Source organism: Zeus faber, assembly GCF_960531495.2.
Source record: "Zeus faber genome assembly, chromosome: 17".
Lineage (NCBI taxonomy): Eukaryota > Metazoa > Chordata > Actinopteri > Zeiformes > Zeidae > Zeus > Zeus faber.
The window spans coordinates 24,815,984-24,840,420 of record NC_137204.1 but is presented as its reverse complement, the minus strand read 5'-3'; the positions used below and the strand labels follow the sequence as shown (position 1 = coordinate 24,840,420).

Below are 24,437 nucleotides of genomic sequence, written 5' to 3'. Positions count from 1 at the left end.
CCCACCCCGTCCCCCACCCCCACCTCGCCGGTCATGCTTCATCCCTTGGCCATCAGCATCACCATCACTACTATCACCATCACCACCACTTCAATCACCATCACCACCACTACCATCACCATCACTGCCATCACCTTCACCATCTCTACCATCACTTCCATCACCATCACCATCACTACCATCACCGTCACCATCTCTTCCATCACTACCATCACCATCACTACTATCACCGTCATCATCACTAACATCACTACCATCACCATCACCATCACTGCCATCACCATCACTACCATGACTACCATCACCATCATCATCATCACTACCGTCACCATCACCACCATCACCATCACCTCATGTTCATCCCATCATTCCATAATCCTTGCTTCTTCTCATCTTCAAGAAACCAACAAACTTGGTCTTTTCGTTGTGGTGTGGTCTCCTGAACTGGTGATAATAATACAAACTAGACCGAGTGTATCATCGGTTGATGTTATGTGAAGTTATGTATCTATCTATGCTGGACGGACGGACAGACGGACAGACAGAGAGACAGACAGACAGACAAACAGACAGAGAGACAGACAGAGAGACAGACAGACAGACAGACAGACGGATAGATATAAGGCATCGGTCGTGAAAAAATGGCCGACAAAAACCCATGTGATCAGTGGAAGCCCTGACCCTTGGTCGTCCTCCCGGGTTGGCGATCTGTTTTCCCCTCCTCCTCTTCCTCCTCCTCCTCTTCCTCTTCCTCTTCATCTTCCTCCTCCTCCTCCTCCTCTTCCTCCTCCTCTTCCTCTTCCTCTTCCTCTTCCTCCTCCTCCTCCTCTTGCTCCTCCGTGGTGGGGAAGGGTCAGAAGTCCAGCGTGTCGCTCTGGTAGCGCAGCCTGGGGCTGTTCTCGCTGTAGAACTGACTGTACCAGCGCCTGTGCTTCAGGATGGCCGAGTCCTCCTTCACCAGAAGAGGTTTGGAGATGTACTTCTTGTTGTTCCAGATCATCACGTCGCGTTCGAACTGGACGGAAAAAGGTTGAGGGGGTTGGACAGAGAGCTTTTTTTAATGAAATGTTCCTTCACCTGAAATACACATTTTAATTCTGAACTGTCCCTTTAAAAGGCGGGACATCGCCTTATCTCGGGTGGACACAACGGTCACAGCAATCTCTGCGCCCGGACTTTGTCCGTCTTCACTTGAAGTTGATTATGCAGTTGGTAATCGAGGAAATTAATTTCATTCCACGTAACACCATCAATCATATTTCATCATGTTCGCCTCCTCCCGCCACTTATTCAATAGCACTCTGCAGAGGCACATCCGCTCACTTCCCCAGCCACAGCGGGAACGAACACACCCCTTTTTTTTTTCAGTTAAATGAAACGTTGTGTTATCGGGTTCTTCCCTCTGGCGGCGGCGAGGGGGGGGGCAGTGTTGTGCGAACCTGGATGCGCTCGGCTTGGAGGATGAACTTGGGCACCAGCGGGGGGACGTTGGCCTGGTAGAAGATGGCGTGCGAGACGCACTGCAGCAGCGGCTCCACGGGCGTGACGCAGTGCATGATCACGCCCCTGCCCAGGAAGCTGTGGTCGAACCGCAGGAACACCACGCCCGGTCCCACCTGCGCCGCAGACGGAGAGGGTTAGAGGCGGGAGCGACGAGTTGCACCGACGTCGGGATCTTTGAGCTGACGAGGGAACCTTTTGACGTCGGGGACCTGAAGAACGCTTCCCTGTGGAAGGTCCGGTTTTTGGGTTTTGGTTTTATATCGCCGCTAGACTTAAGACCCGGCTCCTACAGTGTGTGGTAGAATCCCGTGCGAAATCACCTGTGACCGCCGCCCTGCTCGATCCTGCAGCGTGAACACTACTGGGATTGGAAAAAAAACAAAAAAAAACAAAAACATATTTATATGCGTGACGCGGTCTCTATGAGAGGAAATTTGAGTAGTTCTGACTCTTTCTCGATTTTTTTGTCTTTTTCTACAGTCGTTTGGCCACATATTTCAAAGTTGAGGCATTTTATTATGGGCGCCGTTATCGGCGTCGGCCGATTTGTCTCCCTGAAGGTCTCCGCTCGACTGCCGAAGGTCAGTGTGTGCCGGTTCTCAGTGGAGACGGTCCGTGCGTCCACAGTATATCAGCGCTTGATCGTGCGCCCGTGTGAAGGACGGTGCGTTGATAGTGAGGACGGTTATTCGGATGCGTGCCGCGTGTCCGCTCGACCTTCCTCCGGCCCTACATCTGCAGGAGCTCCAGTGGCTGTTGACGGCTCACCCTCCGGCTTCAGTCCTCCCCTCAGGCCTGACGTTGAGCTTGAGGCACTCATACGGGACTATACGTGATACTTATTTTGCCGGGAGAAAACGCAGACTCTGTGCGATATTATTCTGTGAGTTGAAATCATCAGAATATAGAGAGTTTGCATCTGCACTGCATGGGGTGGTGTGATTGGTTACGTCAAGATCTCTTAGTTCCTTGTACTCCATATAGTTTTTGTACTTGTGTCTATGTGTCTTTCAGTGTGCATGTGTTCTAGTAGTAGTTGTAGTAGTAGTTGTATCACTAGTAGTAGTAGTAGTACTAGAAATAATAATAGTAGTAGTAGTAGTAATAGTAGTAGTAGTAGTAATATTAGTAGTAGTAGTAGTAGTAGCAGCAGTAGTAGTAGTAGTAGAAGTAGTCGTACTAGTAGTAGTAGTAGTAGTAGTAGTACTAGTAGTACTAGTAGTAGTAGTAGTAGGAACAGTAGGAGCAGCAACAGTCATAGTAGTAGTAGTAGTAGTAGCAGCAGTAGGAGCAGCAGCAATAGTAGTCGTAGTAGTAGTAGTAGTAGTAGTAGTAGTACTAGTAGTACTAGTAGTACTAGTAGTAGTACCTGTCTGGCCACCACGTCAACGTCCAGTAGGGGCCAGTGGCGTCCGAACACGGTCAGCGCATGTTTCACCAGCATCCTGGAGCAATGCTGGGTTGGCCCTGTTTCTGGCTCCCATTGTACCTGGAACACACACACACACACACACACACACACACACACACACACACACACACAGACATACACACACAGACGGACAAACACACACACACACACACACACACACACACACACACACACGGACAAACACACACACACACTGATATGATATGATGATACAACATTTTGCATGAGCAGAGACGACTCTATGAAGAACAAACTGCACCTTGAAGAGGAATGATACTGATACTTGTGCAAATTGAATCTACACTGAGCGTGCATTACTTTGGGATGACCGCACGGCTCGGAGTGGATTACCCTGCTCGCACCGGGGGACCACTTGGGTGAAGATATAAATAATGGGGTCTCTATTCATATTTCAGGGCCATTCGCCGTCGAGAGTGAATTGTCCTCCGCCACAACAACCGCAAACGCATCCGCCAGCGCGACTTGTCACCCGCGGAAGGTGGAGCGGCCTCTGTTTTTACAGGCCGTCAGCTGACACGGGCTTCCCCTCGGCGCCTCCTGCCGCCGTGCGCCGAGCGCCGGGCCCGACGCGCAGCGCACGGCGGCAGGAGGCGCCGAGGGGGAAGCCGAGGTCCCGCTCCCGGCCCGGGCGGGCGTGCGGGAGGGCCAGCTCCCGCGACCGATGTTTCCCGCTGTGTCAGCGTGGCGGAGGTAGCGGCGGCGTGACTCCCTGCCGGCGCGGCGCTGCGTGTCTCCTGGGATTAGGCTGAACGCGGGGGGGGGCAGTGGGGCTGCCGCCGAGCGACGGTGGCGTGCTTCCACGAGGTCTTTTACTCACCGCGCCAGCCCCGCCGTGAATCACTTGCGTCAGCGCGAGCACGCAGGGGCATCGCCCCGGTCGTCGTACCCTTGACTTCGCACGCGATGAGCGGGCGGGGCTGGGAACACGCAGGACTCCCCGGCTTCACCGCCGCCACGTTCTCCATCTGTCTGTCCAGACCCCCGGACTCAATTTGGTTTGGCCGCCTTTCTGCTGCACGCCGCTTTTGCGATAGAAACTGGAAGACTAGCTGCCGCAGCCTCACACTGGGCTCGCTGGTCGCCACTCACTTTGTGTGGATGGATGGATGGCGTACATCAGCGGCGGCCGGTGGGTGTTTCTGGACGCGAGGGCTAAATAAAAGGCCGACATTTGTCAATCGCCCACACTGCAGGATCGCGTTTCACCGCAACCAAGGCCAAAACGGCCGACTCGCTGACTCAGAGCCGAATATGCGGAATAGACGCATTCAGGTGCGTTTGCAGATGGGTGGGCGTGTCGCTGTGTTACAGATGCCACTTTTGCATTTCCTTTTTCTGTCTTGGGGCTAGTGAGGGGCTCAGGAACCTGCGTTTTTTTCTTCCCTTTCTGATTTCTCACGAAAAAAGAATCTTTTTCGAAGAAGTCATTGACGTGGAGTATGAGTACATTACATGCTCTGCAGGGGACTTTTATTTTTAACTTATTTTCCAGTTTGCCCATTTATACCATCCGCCCCTGGTGTACATATATGTGTCACTCCTTATCTCATTTTAATTTATATCCCTTTCTTGACGCCTGAATCTCCCTCCAGGTATTAATAAAGTGTTATATTATCTTGTACTCTCTTCCAGACGCAAAGTCGCGTGACAAGCCGCTGACTTTCACCGATTCACATTTCGCATTTCGACGGCGATGGCAGAGGCGGGCGGGTCCGGCCCAACCCGCTCATTGGGAGCAAGTAGCCGCCATCGCCCCCGCTGCAACGCCTGCCGCCCGTCTCGCGCCGCTGTCCTTGCGACCGTTGTAAACAAATATGGCGAGAGCTCAGAGGCGGCACCTCTGCCCCCTCACGAGTCCACTTTCAGTCTCGACACATAATATCACAGTTCGGCACGGATGACGGACTCACTCCCCGGCTGCCAAACTGGAAAGTCTTTCCGGGGCGGGGGATGTCTGCCGATTTGTCACTAAGCTGCCATGTCACACTGGCACCGGTCACACAACACACTGATGTAAACATTCGTGGCGCAGCCCCACGTGAGATCCACGTACGTTCAAAATTTGGGGAAATTTGGGACGAGGGGCTTACAGGTGGCTCGGCGGCGGTCGCTCGGCCCATCGCAAACGCACGAGATACCGGGGCTTTGACCAATCATTCGGGCTGCGGGGCGAATGATTGGTCGTCCTGGAGCGGGTCGTCCTGGTCATCGGGGAGATTGCCGGTTCGATCCTCCTGGTAGCGTGCTGATGTGTCCTTGAGCAAGACACTTAACCCCATAAACTGCTCCCCGGGCGCCGCTACATGGCAGCCCACCGCTTCTAGATACGTCACTTACTAGGTTGGTAAAACGCAGAGAACTGCATTTCGTTGCCTCAGTACTTGTACTCTGTCCGACGACAATTAGTTGAATCGAATACAATCGAATCTGTACCCGATCGGATTCGGCTGTTCAATATGCAAACTCCATTCGAATATTCGGCGGGAGGAAGGGGGGCGTGATCGCCCCTCGCGCCTCGGGTTAGGGTACCGACAATCCCTGCCCGTGACCCGTCCCACGCTGCTTTCAGTTGCTTCATTCGGAGGCACGGTGCGCGGCTCTCCGCCGTCGTGGGGGCGCGACGGAGAGCCGCGTGTCCGTGACGATGCGGAGGATTCGCAAATTCGCAAATTCATGATTCCCCTGATTTATAATTCTTCACTGAAATGTTTTTGTAAGCTTCTATCTGTTTTATCTTGACATTGTAATGCAGGCTGACTGACGTCCCGGAAGAATGCAGCTCACGCATCAGACGTCGATGACCTGAAAAAGCATCTCTTCCATCCGGGAGCCGCCGCGGCATATCGAGGGCCCTCAATTCCATACGCATTAGGCCACAAACCCCATTTGATAAGATTTTGGTCTTGCATATACCTGCCTACACTATAGATGCTACTGTCTCCGCATCTAAACGCGTTGCTATGTTCGATGCATTAAAACTTTCCCCAAGTAAGACTGAGAGCAGCTACAGGGGAAAAATAAATAGACTAAAGGCAACAACTGTAGTTTTCATGAAGCTACAAGATACTTGCTGAAAATGAAATTCTCATTCTATCCGTCATCCGTCGACAACGTGCGCTGTCGACTCGGGGGGGGGGGATCGCCGAGCTCCTCCATCGGCTTGAACAGCTTCTGGCGGAGCCAATCGGACCAGGCCTCAGTCAAACGCACCCACCTTCCAATGGTGTTTTACAAACTCCCAGGTCTTGCTGTTGGTGTAGCGCAGATCTACCCCGCTGACGAGGCCCGGCGTGTGCAGGTGAGCCAGGTGAGCCGCGTCCGCTGCATTCTCAGGAATCTCCTGCCAGAAAGTCACGAACACAGTTTTGAGCTCCTGCACTTGTGGACCTCGTGGTAACCTTACAGCCGCTGGTGTACAAGCTATGGCCCTGAGGCTTTTACAAGGACATGTCGATGCTTTGTGGCCCCCGCTCGGAGCCGCACCGGTCCTTGGCTACCTGGTGATGTAAGGGTTGTGGAACACTGAGGGGTGGATTCGCAAAGAATGGTTTGCTGCCGCTAAAAGCACCATGAATCACTCGCAACCGCTATCTTCGCCGTCTTAGCATCCGATTCACAAAAGATATGAACCCCGCCCCCCGGCGTGCAGGAGAATTTCCATTATTTTCAAATCCCAATGACAGGTATCTGATCCCATCCGCTCGGCTGTGGAGCTGTCCATGGTCCTTAGGTTCAAGTCCAAATGTGGTTCAATGCCAATTTTGACCACTTTGTTCCAATTCCCTATAACTTTTATTTGTTTTTTTTCCAATATCTTTTCAGTTTGATGGGAATTACGAAACCGTTTCTGTCAACGTTTCTCACGCCTATTTTGTACAATAAATTATTCAAAGTGTCTGCAGAAGTGCGCTTTGAAAACCAAGCACGGAATGCTGCCCGTTCCGTGACCTACAGATGCCGTTACAGTAATAAGAATTATAATGGTAATGTCAAAATTATTTACAGATCCCTGGAAAGTCTGGGCGTGACACCCCTTATGAATGTGCTTCAGTTGCACCAGCTCTCTGAAGAGGATCGCACAGCACTGCCTTTTTTTTTTTTTTTTTTTTTTTTTAGGTCCTGGTGTTTGTGAATTAGACGCTTTTTGCAATGAGGATCATTTGCACAGAAAGGGGGCAATTTTGCACCAAATGTATGAATAATACCTCACTTAAATGCAGTTAGCGGTGCATTTCACTGTTTGCGGTGCTTCGTGAATTAGACGCTCGCCTTTTCTGTTATTTGCACCGGTTTAGTGGCCACAAAAGCAGCGCAATCGCTTTATCGCTTTACGCTTCTAATTCGAGTCTGGATGGTTATGGTGTTCCAGGTATGAATTGCACATTTGTCTGAATAGCGGGTTGTTGAGGTCGACTGCGTGGTGAGTCTTCGATGCATGCGTTGGCGGGGTCATTTTGGACCATGGTACAGCCAGCGCCTCCGTGTCTTTGGTCTGTGTGGCCAGAGGGGGTCAAAGTGGGTGCTGGCCCCGGCTGGCTTGACTGTGGCTGTGGCAGGTGCTTTGGCTGTGGCTGCCAATGGGTTGACTGTGGCGCTATCTGTGTATGGATGTGTGTTCAGGTCCATGTGCCAATGTGTTACCAAGTTACTTGTCATATTCTCCTACTACCCGAGCAAACAATACCAAAAGCAATGTACATACATACAAAATTGGCACATAGACACACAGATATATATATATACATACGCCGACCTGGATGTGGGCGTTGATAAAATGTTCTGTTCTTCCTCGGTAGACCCATTCTCCTCGCGTAATCTCCTCCTGTTCTGGGACGGTCCATGCAGGATCCGCTCCGTCGCAGTGAAACCATACCAAAATCTGCCCGTTGACCTCGTGGCTGGGCCAGCAGCGCACCTTAGCAAACTCTGGCACTGCAGGGACAAAGACCACAATCTGAATCAGAATGAGTTTTAGTAAATAACCAGGAAACTGGATACTGTAGAGTGTTTGTGTGTGTTGTTAAATTCCTTTCTAACATGAATTAAAGAAGGAAGAATGCATTTTTTTTTTTTGCAATGTTGCCAGGATAAGCGCTGTTTATATGTATTTGATTGAAAAATGGCTCCTCAAGCACATGAACAAGAATTATGCAGAAAAATGAACGTATGAATGAATCAAAAGATCAATGAGTACACAATAGTAAAAGTAATCATGCTCTACTCTGGTATGACGGTCATAAGCTATCTCTACATTTTTTACAACACATTTATGAGGCAGATAGGTCAATAAAGATGAGTCATCATTTGCCAATATCGATTATGAATGACAAATAAATGTCATGTATTACATTTCCATGATATCATACCTTTTTCCGCGTACGGGACCTTGACACACTTTCCATCCTCACCCTGGAACTGCCATCCGTGGAACGGGCACTCTATGCATCCCCCCACCACCCTTCCTCCCACGGCCAAGTTGGCACCCAGATGGGGACAGTAGGCATCCACCACATAGGCCTTCCCGTCTTGGCCCCGAAAAACTGCCACCTGTTCACCTGGGTGAAATTGGTGTGAAAAAAAAAAAAGAAAAAGAAAAAAAAGAAGCGCATGAATAGTGGAAAATCTCCGGCCGCTCAAGGGAAAAGTAGTACAGCATAACCTGGTTGCAGCAAAGCAGAAGTCCGAAAGGAACGAAAAACCTGAGGCCTGACTGTCCCCGAGAGATCTGCGTGGGGTAAATACCGACGTTGACTCGAGCTTTATCCCTTTGTTTTGCACAAAGAACGGGACTTCTGCATTACAGACACTACAGGGCTTTCTGCAGCAAACTTCATAATGGAGTCCTGCTAATGGTCTGTAAGCTCATAAGAGGGTTTCAACCATACAACTTGCGTCACTCAGCTCTTGAACTGGGTCAAATTTGGGTGGGGGGCCAAGATGCTGTGGGGGAACCACCGACACCGCCTGGATGGATTGATTTGAAGCCAAAGCACAAACGGAAGACAGAAAAAATAACGAATCTATCAAGAGGGTAAATTAAATCCTATTTAGCCGCAGGCATTACTTACAGGGTCTGAATGGGTAGAGTTTAGTTACTTTTAAATGCTTTATTGAAATGAACAAATCTCAGACTGTTCTTCTGGTCCACTCAAGCAGTGATGAGATCTAAAATCTCAGAATCAGACGACTATTTCTCCGAGACGGCCTCATGGTCCCCCTTCTGAATAGCCATTACGCTCTTTGTTTTTGGGCATGGATGCTGAAAGGTTCTTGCAGCTGCGTCGTAATGAGGCCGGATACGAGTTCAAGCCGGGGATCTCTATTTCAATCCAAGCAAAGGTACAAAAGGCATCAGGTATAAAAAGGCAGGAAAAATAGGGTTTGTGTCAGGGAGCGTGAAATCCGTCTCTTTCCGTGTAATTGACAATTTGAAAAAAAAACAGGTGTGAGGTGTTGAAATGGAACCGTTGTCACGTGTCACGTTGACTTTAGGGTTTGTGTTTCCATGGCGACGGAGCTGGAATCAGCAGCAGGAAGTCCTTAGAAAAGCAACAGCGACAGAAAAACTTTTTGGATGTCCACACAAAACACAGGGCGCAGGATGAAAGCTCACTGCATGTGATGACGACGGTTCGGCCTGATTGGTCGTGCTGAAAAAGTTGTATCCAATCATCGCCGTGAAATGTTGTGTTTTTCCTTTTAAATGTGTGAAATCAAGGAATATTTACTGTGATCGGGCTGAGTCGTGGTAGTCCAGGGTAGTACAGGATGGTACAGTGTAGTCCAGGGTAGTACAAGATGGTACAGTGTAGTACAGGGTAGTCCAGGTTGGTACCGGGTGGTACAGGGTGGTACAGGCTGGTACAGGCTGGTACAGGGGGGTACAGGGTAGTCCAGGTTAGTACAGGGTGGGACAGGCTGGTACAGGGTGGTACAGGGTGGTACAGGGTGGTACAGGGTAGTCCAGGTTAGTACAGGGTGGTACAGGGTGGTACAGGGTGGTACAGGGTGGTACAGGGTAGTCCAGGTTGGTACAGGGTGGTACAGGGTGGTACAGGGTGGTACAGGTCGGTACACCATAGCCAAAGTTGGTACAGGGTGGTACAGGTAGTCCAGGTTGGTACAGGGTGGTACAGGGTGGTACAGGTTGGTACACGGTAGCCCAAGTTGGTACAGGGTGGTACATGGTGGTACAGGGGGGTACAGGGTGGGACAGGGTAGCCCAAGTTGGTACAGGGGGGACAGGGTTGTACAGGGAGGTACAGGGTAGTCCAGGTTGGTACAGGGTGGTACAGGGTGGGACAGGGGGGTACAGGGTGGTACAGGGTGGTACAGGGTGGTACAGGGTAGTACACGGTTATCTCACTGCCAAGTCGTAGCAGTCATCGATAGGTGTGTATGAGTGAAAGACTCAAATACGTCTCGATAGATCCCCATCAGCCAGGTCACGATTCAATCAAACATGTTTGATTTTATCGGGGCTAGTCTTTCCAAAATCCTCTGGTGTGCGTCCGTCAAAGACCGAGATCACAACGGCAATTTTAAACAGAAAATTAGATTGCGCGCCTGCCCGACAGCAAAGCCAAAGACAGCGGCAAGCGGGTGAATGTGAACATCTGAAGTCGGAGGAGCGAATTGTAGAGTTGGGGCAGACTCATGAGGGTCTGATTGGTGTCGGCGCTGCAAGTTCGCTGCACAAACAGCCGAAGTGGCAAGCTGCACGGCATCCATGTTTGTTTTGGTGTCAAACTAGCGTGAGATATTTTGCCCCTCGCGATAATGACACGGAAAGTACCGCAAAACTCCCGCCGTCTGTTCTCTGTCTTCAGATTTGTGCCCCTCAAAGGGCACGAGTAAGGAGTTGTTGTGTGTGTGCGCAGAAGAGACCGAAAATCTGTAAATGTCGGTGGTTTTCATTGCCGATCTTTGGAAAATAACACGTAATGCAGCCCCAGCTTTAGACAGCAGTGGTTCATCCTGGAGAATGCCCCCCTGCTGATGGCTCGCTGCTCTTCAACTTGGTAGATTCCGTTCCCGGAACAGAGTGACATTTCACGCGGCCATCGAAATCCAAGCCCCCGCGGCGTGGCTGCGCGGACGACAGAAAGATACGCCGTCCGAGGCCACATCTGCAGAATTCTATCGACAGCCCCTCCTGTATTTGGTTTTGGCATTTGCTGACCTGCAGTGATCAAATTACTCCCAGATTAGTGTCTGGCCGGCTGGGCCACGCCAACAAACATGTGCCAAGTGAGGAGACTTGTGGTGGAATCTAAAGGGTCCCTGGGTCATGGACGGAGGCAGGACGGACGGAGAGGCGTGAAGCGCAATCGAATGTACTTGATGCTGCGGAGAAAAGTTGCTGCTGTGGCTGGTTGCTGTGGGGAGATGGAGCGAAAGGGAGCAACAGCAGACCCAACGGAATTTTAACTCGGGTCAGCAGGATCTGGGGCAGTAGCGGGCGTGAGGGAAGGAGCAGGGCCAGAAAGTTACACAAGTAATGAAATGGTTAATACTATCATTCAATCATGTATGATGGCATGCTAACGGCTAAAAGCGTATATATTCAATAATTACAATAACAATAGTAATAGATATATATATCTGCAGGCAGAAATACACAGGGTCCGTTTTAGTCGTGTTAGTGACTAATTTTTAGGATTTTGTCGTATTGCACAATATTTTAATTGCCTTTAAACCAAACTTTGTCATTGTTATAACTCACCGTATCGTTTGTGTGAATAGACATCGACTCACATTGAAGGAAGTTGGCGTTTGGTGTCGTCCGGGGCAATAGTGCGCATTTCGGGAAGCTCACGAAGTGAAGCAAAGTTACGCACTTTTAGTAGTGACGCCTTTCCGCGGATCAAATGAAAAAGCGGAAAAAGCGTTGGCGTCTTTCTGTCACAAATTACAATTTCACGGGTTCTAGTTTCCCGACGCGTTCCTAGTACATGAACGCATCATTCATTCCCACGGTCGGGCGGACTGGTCGCGAGTTTCTGTGGGTTCATGTTTTTTTGTGTCCAAGTTTTTCGACGGGTTACGTCATCATTCACAACTTTCAGGATACTTTTTTCAGATTTGTTCCGAGAATCCGGCAAAGGACAGAGGAGCACAACGCCGCATCTCACATGGGGTTGTATGTGAATATCTGTCTAAAATATCAATATAAGATCCCTGCAGACAGACACCAGGTAAGACGGTGCATCAACACACACACACACACGCCTAGTTTGTACTGTCTAACCAGGACAGAGCCATGGAGTCTACACCACGCACCGCACACGACGCGAACGGACGTTCTGAACCACAACCTGCGCATTTTTAGCGAATTGAATGATGATGTCACAAAACGTCTCATTCCAAAACTCATCTCGTTCTGTTAACCGATCGAAGGTTTTTCGGGCGTTGCCGTGTTGGGGAAGCACGAAGGTCCAGCTACTTTCGGTCACATTTTGTTGGTTTTTCACTATTTTCTGCTCCGTATGTGAATCGATTTTGGATAAAACCTGAACCGCAAGATGTCTGTGACGTCTCGCTTTCAACGACGCCTCCACCGTGTCCGTGGCTCAAGCAGTCGTTCTGTTCCGGACACTTTTGCACCCAAGAATTAAGAGGAGAATGATAAAAATCCGAACAAATACAAGATGGAGCCTTAATAATAAATATAGCTGCAGGCAGCAATGCATGGGGTCCAGGTTAGTAGGTGTGACGTGTGTGACGAAACGATGAAGAATTTATTAAGGCGACACATAACCAGGGCTTAATTCATGCCGGATCCTGCCGGAACATAATCCGGCACCGCCCAGATTGGGGCTGGCACCTATTTGACGTCAATCACAAACCTGTCAACCCTCCCGTTTTTCCTGGGATTCTCTGCTTTTTTCCCCTTCTCTCCGGCTGTCCTCCCGTTTAAATATTTTCCCGTAAGTGTCCCACGTTTTTAACCCTTCCAAAAAAAAAATAATAATAAATAAATTAAAACTCTCCACTCTCCGATCTCTCTGTACCAATAATAACGATGTGGTTTATTATCGAGGATGTACTTATTTTCCAAATTGAATGAGACATCTGATCGGCGAGCGGCTGCTGTGCGTGTGCTGCGAGTTGGCTCCGGATGATGACACACGGAGTAGCCACGATTCTCTGTGGCCATCAGCAGACTGCAGTGTGAGGAAAACAAAAAAACACAAAAGCTCCTCCCAACTCCGTCTACAAATGTGTTCCGACGTGGATCAAACTTGGACCACGGCGTGTCTGGTCTGCCCTCATCATTCATTAATGTCCTCGGGTTTGATGGTTTCTGAGCGCCAGAATCGTTGACCTGCTATAATTGATCCAGACAAAAACAATAGTGTCCCCGCCCATATAAAAAAATGAAAAAATATACAATTATTATTCAAACATGAATAAATAAATGAATATATGATTATTATTCATACATAAATAAATATATGATACATAAGGATTGAAATGGGAGTGGATAAGACCATATACAGTATATGTAATTACCATATACACGTATTATATAATCATTGGTATGGGTATATCACATCCAAACCAATGCATCCACTCCTCGCTCCAGCAGAACTAGGAGCTCTGGAGGAGAGGAGGTGGAGGGAGGAGTGTAATCCATTGTTCACTTGTATACTGTCAGGATGTGTGACAGGAACATTAAAGCAGCCGTCTCTTTTTTTGACCCGATGAACCCGGGGTCGCCACGCTAAAAGGCGCCGTGACAGCGTCACACTGGCAAAGACAAATTTAGACAATTTAGGCCGATCAAAAAAAAACCAAAGCACATCACCTTTTATATTTAGCACCAAAGGGTGAAATTTGCGGAGATCAAACGCCCCCACGGCGATAACACAAGTCAACTAAACAGCACATCTGAGAGAGGTTTGAGCTTTAACAGCGCGGCGGTTAAGTGTTGCTTCCCAAATGAGAGACAGTGATGGCGCAAAACCCAAATCTGGCAACCTGCTAGTGAGAAGCACCGCTGTACGAAGAATTTAAATGCATTTTAAACAGAATTACCAGTTTGTCAGAGTAGATTGCTGTTAAAATATGCTGACAATTATATTAGTGTTAAAAATGGGTTTATTTGGACATTAAAGTGGTATTCAGTGTGAGTATTGACTTTTAATTTTGTTGAAAAGTCTCATACTGGATAGCTAATTTTGCTGACACTTTGTAAGAAACAGCCACTCAATGTATTTGCGTCATGCATGTGCTTCCCCATTGCTGGTGGCGGGGTCCGCCACGTGCAAGAAGTTAAAGGCAGCCGCGGTGAATTTGCTAAAGCGGCGTAGTTAGTTGTGGTCCGTAAACTGAGTGACGTCTTATGAGTCATCGGCACGGACGGATTACCACTTTAAAATTCCCTCCCTCTGATTGCTGGCATGGTGTGTCATGACGGTTCGTTTTTTGCAGTGGTTCGAGTTTAGGGCTGATGTGGGAGTTATCCACCGTGTCGTCCTGTGTGTGTGTGTGTGTGAGTGAATCTGTTCCAAAGGTGTGAAATCATCTTCTATTGATCGATGGGTTAGCCAAAAGGTCAACCCGGGTTTTCGTTTTGTGAACCATCGTTACCATTGTTATCACTTGTTGTTTGACTTGATAGTTTTGTGACCATGGCACCTGACAAACAAACAGAAGACACGCAACAATGGGAGTTTGAGTTTATAGACGACACGTTTCTAAGCAGCCAACAGTGCAAATAGTTGACGACGGGGACAAAGCGTCGGTGCAACCGTGTGATCCGTGACGTTCCGTCTTCTTTCCATTTTGCACAAATTCTAAATGTTAAAGAATCCAACAGGAGTTTGTCACGTTCAACTGTATGGTACTGTAATGCAGACCTCAAACCTATTTAAAGAAATAAAACTCCCTCAATTTCCGACCTAATGTGGGAAGAAATGATGTCATATCTCGCCCTTTCTTGGGATATTTTAAGTTCCCTCGTTGATGTTTTTTATTTTGTCCTGTGTTCGTCTAATGGCAGATTCACATTGCCTGATAGTTCCAGAAATGCTTCCATATCATGTGTGGTTGGCGTTGTGTCGCTGACCATATCGTTTCTGAACTTTCCTACCATTCCTACCGCCTTACCCCCCTCCCCGCCAGGATTTGGAATCACTGTCTGTCAGATCCTGTCTCGTAGCTATAAAACCTTAACTAATCCTCTAGGCCAGGGGTTCCCAAACCTAATCAAGAAAAAATAAAATAAAAATGAAATATGTACTTTATCTGCCTCTGGTTTAGCATTGCAGTGACACTGACAAAAAGTGGAGAATCTAACAACAAAAACCCGCCAAAAGTATCAGTATGTGTATAAATATATATATATATATAATATTTTTAATAAAATATCATATTTTTTTACTTTTTTTTGTTAATTTTTTATTAATTGTCTGTAGAGAAACACATCAACCCTTGCCATGACAAATTCCTTGTATCTTAAAATGTACTTGGCCTAAATTAAAGTGATTCTGATGTATAATTTTGTGGGGTTTTTTTTTTTTACATACTTTGCTTTTCTAGTATACAGTATTATATATATTTAATGCACGAAATGTATAATATATGAAAAACATATATATATATATATATGTATAAAGTGGTCCTCAATGCGGACCCCCTGCAACTCCTTCTAGGACCTACTTAGGGGGCGCGGACCGCCGGTTGGGAACCTCCGATTTGGGCCAACTGAACCCCCGGGAAACACCGCAAAGCGTGCGCAATGCGGCGAGGGCAGAAACGCGGGTGGAAGCAGGGGTGTCCGAGCGGGGGTGTCCGAGCGGGGGTGTCCGAGCGGGGGTGTCCGAGCGGGGGTGTCCGAGCGGGGGTGTCCGAGCGGGGGTGTCCTACCTAGGACGGAGACACTCCGGACGTCCCCGCGCCCCAGCACGTGTGAGTCCAGGAGCCGGTACCAGCCGTTGGGGTAGACCGGGGGCAGCGCGCCCGTCTTCCGCCTCCGACGCACCTCGTTGGCGGCCCGCGCGCGGGTGCGGCCGCCCTCCGCGACGTAGCCCACGTCCTCCGGGGCCCTGAGCAGCTCCAGCGGGCAGAACAGCAGCCGGCGCAGCCAGCCCAGGGCCAGCAGGGCGAGCCCCGCCAGGACGCACGCCGCCGCCCGCGCCGCCGCGCCGGGGAGACCCGCCCGGCGCCACAGGGGGTCCGGCGGCTCGCCCGCGTCGACGCGGAGCGTCGCCCCCGCGGCGGCCGCCCCCAGGACGGCGGCCGCGGCGGCGCAGCGCCACCGGGATGGGTGACCACCGGCACCGTCCATCCTCCCGGGAAGCCGCGGTGGGAGAGTGTGCGTCGCCGCTTTGGCCTCTTGCCAGACACTCGGGGCGGTTCAGAAAAACGCATCTGTCAGTGTTGTCACCCGGGGAATGGGGAGCGCGGGCTGGGGCGCCTTGGTAACAAGATGCCCCGGCGTTGCGCCGCGCCCCCGGCCCTGCGGGTCGCTGACCCGCGCCACGGTGCAACACTTGTAAATAGGTGATTTCCACGCGGACTGGAATCCGCGCTGCCGTTCCCTCGCCGACTCCCCTCCGTGCAGTGTGCGTCTGCCGCAGTGAAAGTGCACCGACATTCGCACGACAGCAGTGACCTCTAGTGGAAAATATCACCGCGTCCCGGTTATTTCCTGCCACCCGGCCAGACAATTTATTTCAGTAAAAAAGTACACCCACCTTGACACATATGTACTCTTGTATAAGAACCACATTGACATCTCTACTGAAGCAAGAGTGCACAAGTACTTGCTCTTAATGTACTTTAAGCATTTAAAGTTAAAGTGTGTGTCATGCCCAGTGCCCTGGTATAATACTTACAAACATGCAAAGTGCTGCTGTGCCTTATTTTCTGCAGGTAAGTGCTGATGCATATTCTAATTACAATTATTAATACAATAGAATAGGATATAATTTTGATAAATGTATATAAATCTACAACCTGAGTTTTCCAAAAACTAACGTAACACAACTGTTAGAAATGTAGTAGAGTATAAAGAAATAAGACAAACGCTTGGAAACGTAGCGGAGAGGAAGTCTCTGAAAATGAATGTACTTAAGAAAGTACAAATACTTTAAAATGTACTGTAGTACAGTAACAAAGTATGTGTACTGGATTGATGATGGGAAGAATATTGGATAGATCGATGGATGGATGGAGGGAGGAATTTATGGATGGATGGATGGATGGATGAATGGATGGGTGGTTGGATGGATGGATGGATTGATGAATGGGTGGATAGGTGGATGGATGGATGGATGGATGGATGGATGGATGGATGGAAGGAAGGAAGGAAGGAAGGAAGGAAGGAAGGGTCAACAATAGACAGTCTGGTGCCATGGAGTGCTGAGACTGTCGGTCTCGTATCCCGTGTCTCCACCATAACCGCGCCCTTCCACTTTTGGCCAAATCCCACAAAGTAATTGACTTCTGGCCAACGAGGGCGTGTCGGTGAGTGATGGTTTTGATGAGTGGGTGTAAAATAGAAAATAAAATGTGAATGAAACGATGAAGGACCTTTCATTTCCTCAAAGCTGGAACAGCGAGAGCGGAGTTACGACACGTCCTTCACATTCCAAAATAAATCAGACGTCCCCGCCCCCACGCCCACCCGCCGCCGCCCGCTCGCGCCTCCCCCGTCGCCCCGTCAAATCTGTCTGTTCCAGTGAAAAGTGGGAGTCATAAAGCTCAAAGCAAGAGCTTTAGTGATATACGAAGAAAAAATTATGAAGATGAAGAACAAGTCAATTTACAACCTCTCCAAAAAGTCAACGGCTGAAAAACGGGTTCGTATTTCAACGACTGGTTTGGAACACTTCGAGATGTCTGCTTTTGAGCATTTGCAATCATTTTGCCGGCGACAAACCTATTCCATTTGGATTTTAGGGTCTAAATTAACCGGATGCTCCGAAAATTTATTGATACGGAAGATGATCGAGCGGCAGGGTTCTTACGCGAGAGTCAAATTTGTCACGGCGGGAAGGGAGGTCCATCACTGTCAAGAGGTGTCCATCCCTGTTATTCACCCCTGCCAGGTAATCCATATCTGCAGGGCTCGTGGAACAAATTGACGGGATGGCCGGGAAGGAAGCCTCCGTCAACAACAGGGTTCGGGACAAGGTCTTTCACTACAGGGCCAGAAACGACAACAACTCAAAGTTAATGTCATTTTAACTCTTGAAAATCAAATATATTTTGTGAATTTTTGCATGAAGCATCAAATGAGCTTTTTTATTCCCCAGTGCAATTATTCAAAAACCATAAAATATAAGTCGATTAAATCAGAGGTTTTTCTGATGTCTTTGTTTTCTTTTTTTTTCCGGACTTACCGAGGCTGCCGAGGCCGACCATAGGTACGGGGTGAGAATCAGTGTTTGGTTTGTCCCTTCTGGGCTACTGTAGAAAGGTGGCGGCCTCCGTGGACGCGTAGCCGCTCCCTATGTAGATGAAAACGTCTCATTCTGAGGCAATGGAAACACAACGATTCTTATTTTAATGGTATTATACACTAATTAAAATATACTTATGAATATTATATTCCATTTCTGTCAGGTCCGTTCTGTACATTCTACACACTGCACCTTTAACTTAAAGTGTCTGCAGAGATCATAGGACATAATGTGAGACAGACTAAACAAGATCAACATGTTATGTCATTTTTAAACAAGTAATAAGCAGAAATCACAAAGATTGTTTTATATGTTTCACACATAACGAATAAAAGCATTGTTGGTATTTCAGAGATAAAACTTATCAAACTGTTTGTTTAAATTTTTTTTTAACGCTGTTATTTTTTTCCTCTCATCATCAACGTGTCCGGTACACTTCACCACGCAGCCGGTGTAGCCGGTGAAAAACCACGCCCCGCCCCGCGCCCCGCGCCCGCACACTGCCCCAACACACCTGGTGTAGTTGGGCCGTTATATAAACCCGTCTCTGCCCATGTGAGAAGGCGTTGTGGTTAAAGCTGCCAGGTCGTGTTACACAATCTGTATGCTACTGCCCTATGTCCTCGTCCTAGGTCACGTCCGGGCTGTTTTGTAATATGTGAAATCATTCAAAATCAGCCAGTAGTTGAGGCCAAGGATACAACAGCCCCGGGCGGAGACTTTGGCCGTGGAGCTCCACGTTCCGTGGCCATGAGCAAAAAAAAGGCTGTTAAAAAAGGAACGAGATGATGAGGAAAATGTTGGCAAAATGTTCGACATAACCGTCCCCCAAAACTTGAAACATGAAATGAGATATAATACCTACTCATTGGATACTCATTGGATCATTTGATCAGTCCCTCTCTCAAGGCGGGAGTAGCATTGTCGGGCCCAAGTTTCCAAATATCCAAGCATAAGCTGACAGGTTGTACCAGAGGGTTGAGGTCATGAAGGGATACATTTTTAGGATTTTTTGTGTTTGTCATATTTTTCCCCATTGCGCATGTGTACATAGTTATATACCAGTGGATACTCCCAATACGTACTTACATACATACATACATACATACATACATACATACATACATACATACATACATGCATACATATATACATACATACATACAGTACAAAGAGAACATACCGTACATACATACAGTACATACATACATACATACATACAGTACATACATACATACATACATACATACATGCATACACATATACATACATACATACAGTACAAAGAGTACATACATACCTACATACATACATACATACAGTACATACCGTACATACATACAGTACATACATACATACATACATACATACATACATACATATGTACGTGTGTGTGTGTGGCCAAAGTTTGTTTGTCTGTAATTGTCTATAAAGTTTGTTAACTATACATTTACAATATTTTTGTAAACAATAAAAAAAGCAGTGAATGCAGCTATCCATTTCACAGGATAAACTTTGTGTTATTACTAAGAGGAAAACACCCCCACAGAAACATGTACGGCTGGAACTTACTAATTATATGATAATGACATTGAATAAAGTCTGAGTCAAATCCCATATTAGAATGCATCCATTACGCTCACGATGCTTCGAGGTGGCAAAAACAATCCATGCTTTTTAACGTGAGGCCATCAAATCCATCTCAAGGTATTTCACAACAGAAAGACACAAAGAGCACTGCGACTGCTCCCCCTCAAATGCACACACAAGGGTCGTAAATGATAATAAATCGTATCATTTTCTATTTTCACCTTCCTCGACGCGGTATGATTCCAAACAGCCTTGAGCACTGGAAACAGATGGACAGGTTCTCACTTGAAGACAGGGAAACCTCTGCTCTGAGATAAGACAGAAGCTCGGCAATACCACAGCACCTTATCTGCCCTTGCACAACATCAGTTTACGGCGCCGGGAAAGTATTCGACCGTTTTCCTCAAATTGATATTCTCGTTGCAATTGCACAACGAGCCTTTTCCTGGAACGGGGATCTCCCTCCCTCCCTACCTCCCTCCCTACCTCCCTACCTCCCTCCCTACCTCCCTCCCTACCTCCCTACCTCCCTACCTCCCTACCTCCCTCTCCGCTTCCATTGTTGTCCCTTAGATCGCTTCTATGGGAGACTCTGCCAAATGTGACCCTTATTATTGTTATTAATAAAAGCAGAAATAGTCATTTCAATGGCACTGCTGTTGTTTTTTGTTTGATTTCTTTAGTATAATTATATGTACGTATATATATATATATATATATATATATATACTATAGAATATTTATATAACTATAGTATATAGTAATTATACTATTACTATAGCAACATAGTCATCGTATTATTAACAATGAGTTATAAACTACAAATTATAAAAATATTTTATAGAAAGTATAAAATAAACAACAATAAACAAAAACCAAAAACCATTCATTGCACAGTTTTCTCTCTTTTTAATGAACCGACTCTGACACGATGCTGTTCGACGGACGGCGAAGCCGCGGCGCGTAGGCCCCCCGTGCACGCGTCCCCGTTTAGGGGAGGCTGGGCAGGACGCTGGTCCAGAAGTGCACGTGGCGCAGCCGCATCTTCTCCCTGACAGAGTCGCCGTTGGTCTTGGAGTTGATCTCCAGGAACAGGGGCTTGGCGGGCGTGAACTGGGGCCACGTCACCGGCACCTTCAGATCCCCGTTGTTGGGGTCCCTGCGCCCAAAACGGTATGTTTGGTTGTACAGCTCTGGGTAATCAATAATAACACTCAAACACCAAAGCCTGATGACCGTCACTTTCGTCTCGGTATCGAGAATTTGAATTTCAAAACGAATGCGATGAATTGAATTTTTGAAAGTTTTGAATGAATTGAAAGTTTTAAGTAGAAAAACGACTTGAACGAGAGCGAGAACATATCGAGGCAGATTGTTACTCAGTTAGTGGAGATTTTCAATAAAAAATCAAGGTTTTAAGCGCCAAGTTTCAAAATAAAATGGAGATACTACAGCTACTAATCGCAACACATTTAAAAAATGTAAACACAAGAGATTGACACAATGTAACTGAGTAAAATTGACATTTGATACATTTTGATACAATCGTTTCATAAATAATCGCAAGTAAAAGTACAAAATATTGATTCTCAAACCTACTTATAAAAGTACATTCCCTTTACTACCCACTGTGCCACGAGAGCTGGCCAGGTGAACCGTCAAATGTTTCAAAATTGGTAAAAAAAAAAAAAGGATATAATGAAAACTAGTTCTTGTGTTACAAGATCTAAATTGCAAGGCTGCGCCCGATTCATGTAATTCACCACTTCCAGCAGAACAGCATCTCTCTCTTCGTCGGAACAAGATTCTTATAAACTTCTTTTAGTGGTTGTAAAAGATGTGCCGTGGCAGAGAAAGCGCTTGGGAAACGCTGACCTCGGTGCCACATACTCTCGTGGCTCTCACTGTCCAATTGATATTCACAAATGCAAAGCCTGTCACATGTGTACATAAATAGTGATTGAAACCATTGAATCAAATTGTTGTCTCTGTGGTTCTGTGACGTTCCCATACCCAGTTTTGGCGAAGTTGGTCCAGTAGGCGATCATGTAGCGGGAGATGTCGCGGTGCCGGGGCCAGTACGCCAGCGGCGTGGTGAAGGGTTTCCCAAACACGTACTGCAGGTCGTCGGCGTGGTCGGCGCCCACCCAGCTGGGGTACGGTCTGGCCACGCCCGCGAAGCGGGTGGGCTCGGAGAACAGGTAGGAGTAGGTCCGCCTGGTTCTGCGGTGTGGACATTGAGGTGTTAAAGAGGTGGCGGGTCACGCCTGGCCTTGTGCGTTTGAGCCTGAGATCGCACCTGAGGTCTTAATGCCCGGTTCCCATTGGCTGCCTACGTCCGATTTTTTTTGCCGCCTGTTTAAAACGACTTTCTACATGACCATATATGATATGCGATTCAGCGCCCGGGGACCAGCTCCAGTCAGCTATTGACCGCTGCCTTGCGGGGGGGCATCGGCAGTATGGTGTCCATCCCTAACGTGCACGTATTTTGGGGTGGGGTGGGGTGGGGGGGCCCGAGCACGTGGAGGAAACCCACGTGAACATGGGGAGAACATGGAGGCTCCACACAGAAAGACCCCTTAAGAAACTTCTAGATCCATACAAACATGAGGAGCTTTACAGGATGAATACAAAACACGATTCTATAAATGTGAGGGCACTTGTGACGCTTTGTGATACATGAAGGCGCCTCTAAAAGTTTGTGGCTGCTTTTTTACAACAAATACGTAAAACCCATGTGTGTGTTGGGGGACGCGTGGTCTCACGTGGCGTTGGAGGCGTGCAGGTAGAGGGCGGACTGCGTGGGCACCAGGAAGATATAGTCCGTCTCAACCTCCACGATGGTCTTCTTGATGGTCTCCTGGGTGGGGTCGGTGCCCCAGTTGTAGGTGTAGGTGGAGAAGGCCTTCTCCATGCCGGCCTTCCCCTTCTCCTGGGTGAAAGAGCCCAGGAGCCTCTGCAGATCCCCTCTGCAATCAGGAATCAACGGATCAATCTTATCAATACACAGTGTCACTTGTTGCTGTAATAAGATTATTAATTATCAATAAGTTAAAGTTACGAGTATATAATACCACTATCTACTATCATTATCATCATCATTAGCTCAATAATAATAATGATAATAATAATCATTATCATGAGCACGATCACAATAATAATAATACATTTTTTTCTCAATTCCAATATTTAAAAATACAAAAAAAAAAGTATTCCACAAAAACTTGAGTCAAATCCACTCGAATGTGCAAGTAAATGATGGGTTTGAGATCCAGTGAGGTGTCAGAAAAAAATATATAAGACATGCAATGGTAATTACTCGTAGAAATACCACAACGTTTTATTGTATTTCATGGAAACTAGACTTACTGAAAATGTAATTCAAATGTAATTCACGAAAAAAGTCACCACTAAAATTACGTAAGTTAGACTACTATCATAAATCCTAAACCCATGTAACCCGTAACCCATCAGCATTGACGCACACGAGACACATGTACTTACACACAACAAGGTAGGTTACAACAATGACAAAGTTTGGTTTAAAGTCAAATAAAAACAGTTGTTTCAAAGAAACCTCATGTATGAACAGTTTCCTCGAGCTAAATCCACCATACGTCTCCAAGTGGTTGGAAAAAAGAAAAACTTGTAACTTGTGCTGGATCGTACGAACAAAAACATGGTTCTTCGGGAACATTTAAACTGAACGGCAGAAGAGAAACATGCAGATGTAAGTCCATGTCGATTGGTCCGGACGTAAGTCCACGATGTTTGTCTTTTGTAACTTATAATGCATTTCACAACAACCAAAAAACTGTAATATGTACCCAAAAGGAATAAACTGGACCCTGTTTATTACTGCCTGCAGCTATTTTTATTATAAAAATAATTATTTTTTTATTACTATTATTATTATTATTATTATTATTATTATTATTATTATCATTATCATTATTATTATTATTATTATTATTATTATTGAGGCTTGAAAATATAATATTTTCCCTTTATCGAATACAACATTACAGTTAACCGAACGGCGCTCCAGGATGAAAACTCACACGGAGGTGCTCAGCACGGCTGAGTTGATGGAAGGGACATCCAAGCCGGTGAAGAGGTGTCCGTCCATGTTGTTGACACCGGCGATGTAGTCCATTTCGGCCGCGTTGTGGAACAACTTTCCGGGATGATCGGGAAGGAAGTCTCCATCGATCACGCCGGCCAGAAGCAGGTTGCTCACTATCGGAGCTGGAGGAAGTCGACACAGGATTAACCGCTCGCCCCCGTTGGACTCCATTGAAGCCCAGTGAGGAGCTGCAGCAGAGTGGTAAGTTTCTCGGCGGTAAAGTGTTTGGTGCGGCGGTGCTGTCAGTGTGGACAGGTGGAAATAAAACCAAACCGAACAAAATTCTTCAATGTCCGAGGCAGAGAGAGACGCCTGTTTGTATCTATACCTTACATAAGCGCGACCTTTC

At 47.3% G+C, this 24,437-nt stretch overlaps 2 protein-coding genes across 2 annotated transcripts in view; both read right to left on the bottom strand.

Moving 5' to 3' along the window:
• Positions 1-853: 853 nt before the first annotated feature.
• LOC307243058 (cholesterol 7-desaturase nvd) lies at positions 854-16,250 on the bottom strand (the record flags this gene model as incomplete). The annotated part of the gene is made up of 7 exons (XM_080017709.1): positions 854-1,015; positions 1,440-1,616; positions 2,873-2,992; positions 6,171-6,296; positions 7,710-7,888; positions 8,323-8,511; positions 15,830-16,250. 7 exons carry the CDS (start codon positions 16,248-16,250, stop codon positions 854-856), a joined length of 1,374 nt encoding a protein of 457 aa, XP_079873835.1.
• Positions 16,251-20,949: 4,699 nt separating this feature from the next.
• LOC307243246 (bile salt-activated lipase-like) overlaps positions 20,950-24,437 on the bottom strand; it is a gene marked incomplete at both ends in the record, with an annotated part of 9,248 nt that continues 5,760 nt past the window's right edge. Inside the window, 4 exons of the mRNA XM_080017951.1 lie at positions 20,950-21,118; positions 21,973-22,182; positions 22,728-22,931; positions 24,024-24,210. Of these exons, the coding sequence (XP_079874077.1) occupies positions 20,950-21,118; positions 21,973-22,182; positions 22,728-22,931; positions 24,024-24,210 (770 nt within the window). The remainder of the gene's footprint in view (positions 21,119-21,972; positions 22,183-22,727; positions 22,932-24,023; positions 24,211-24,437) is intronic.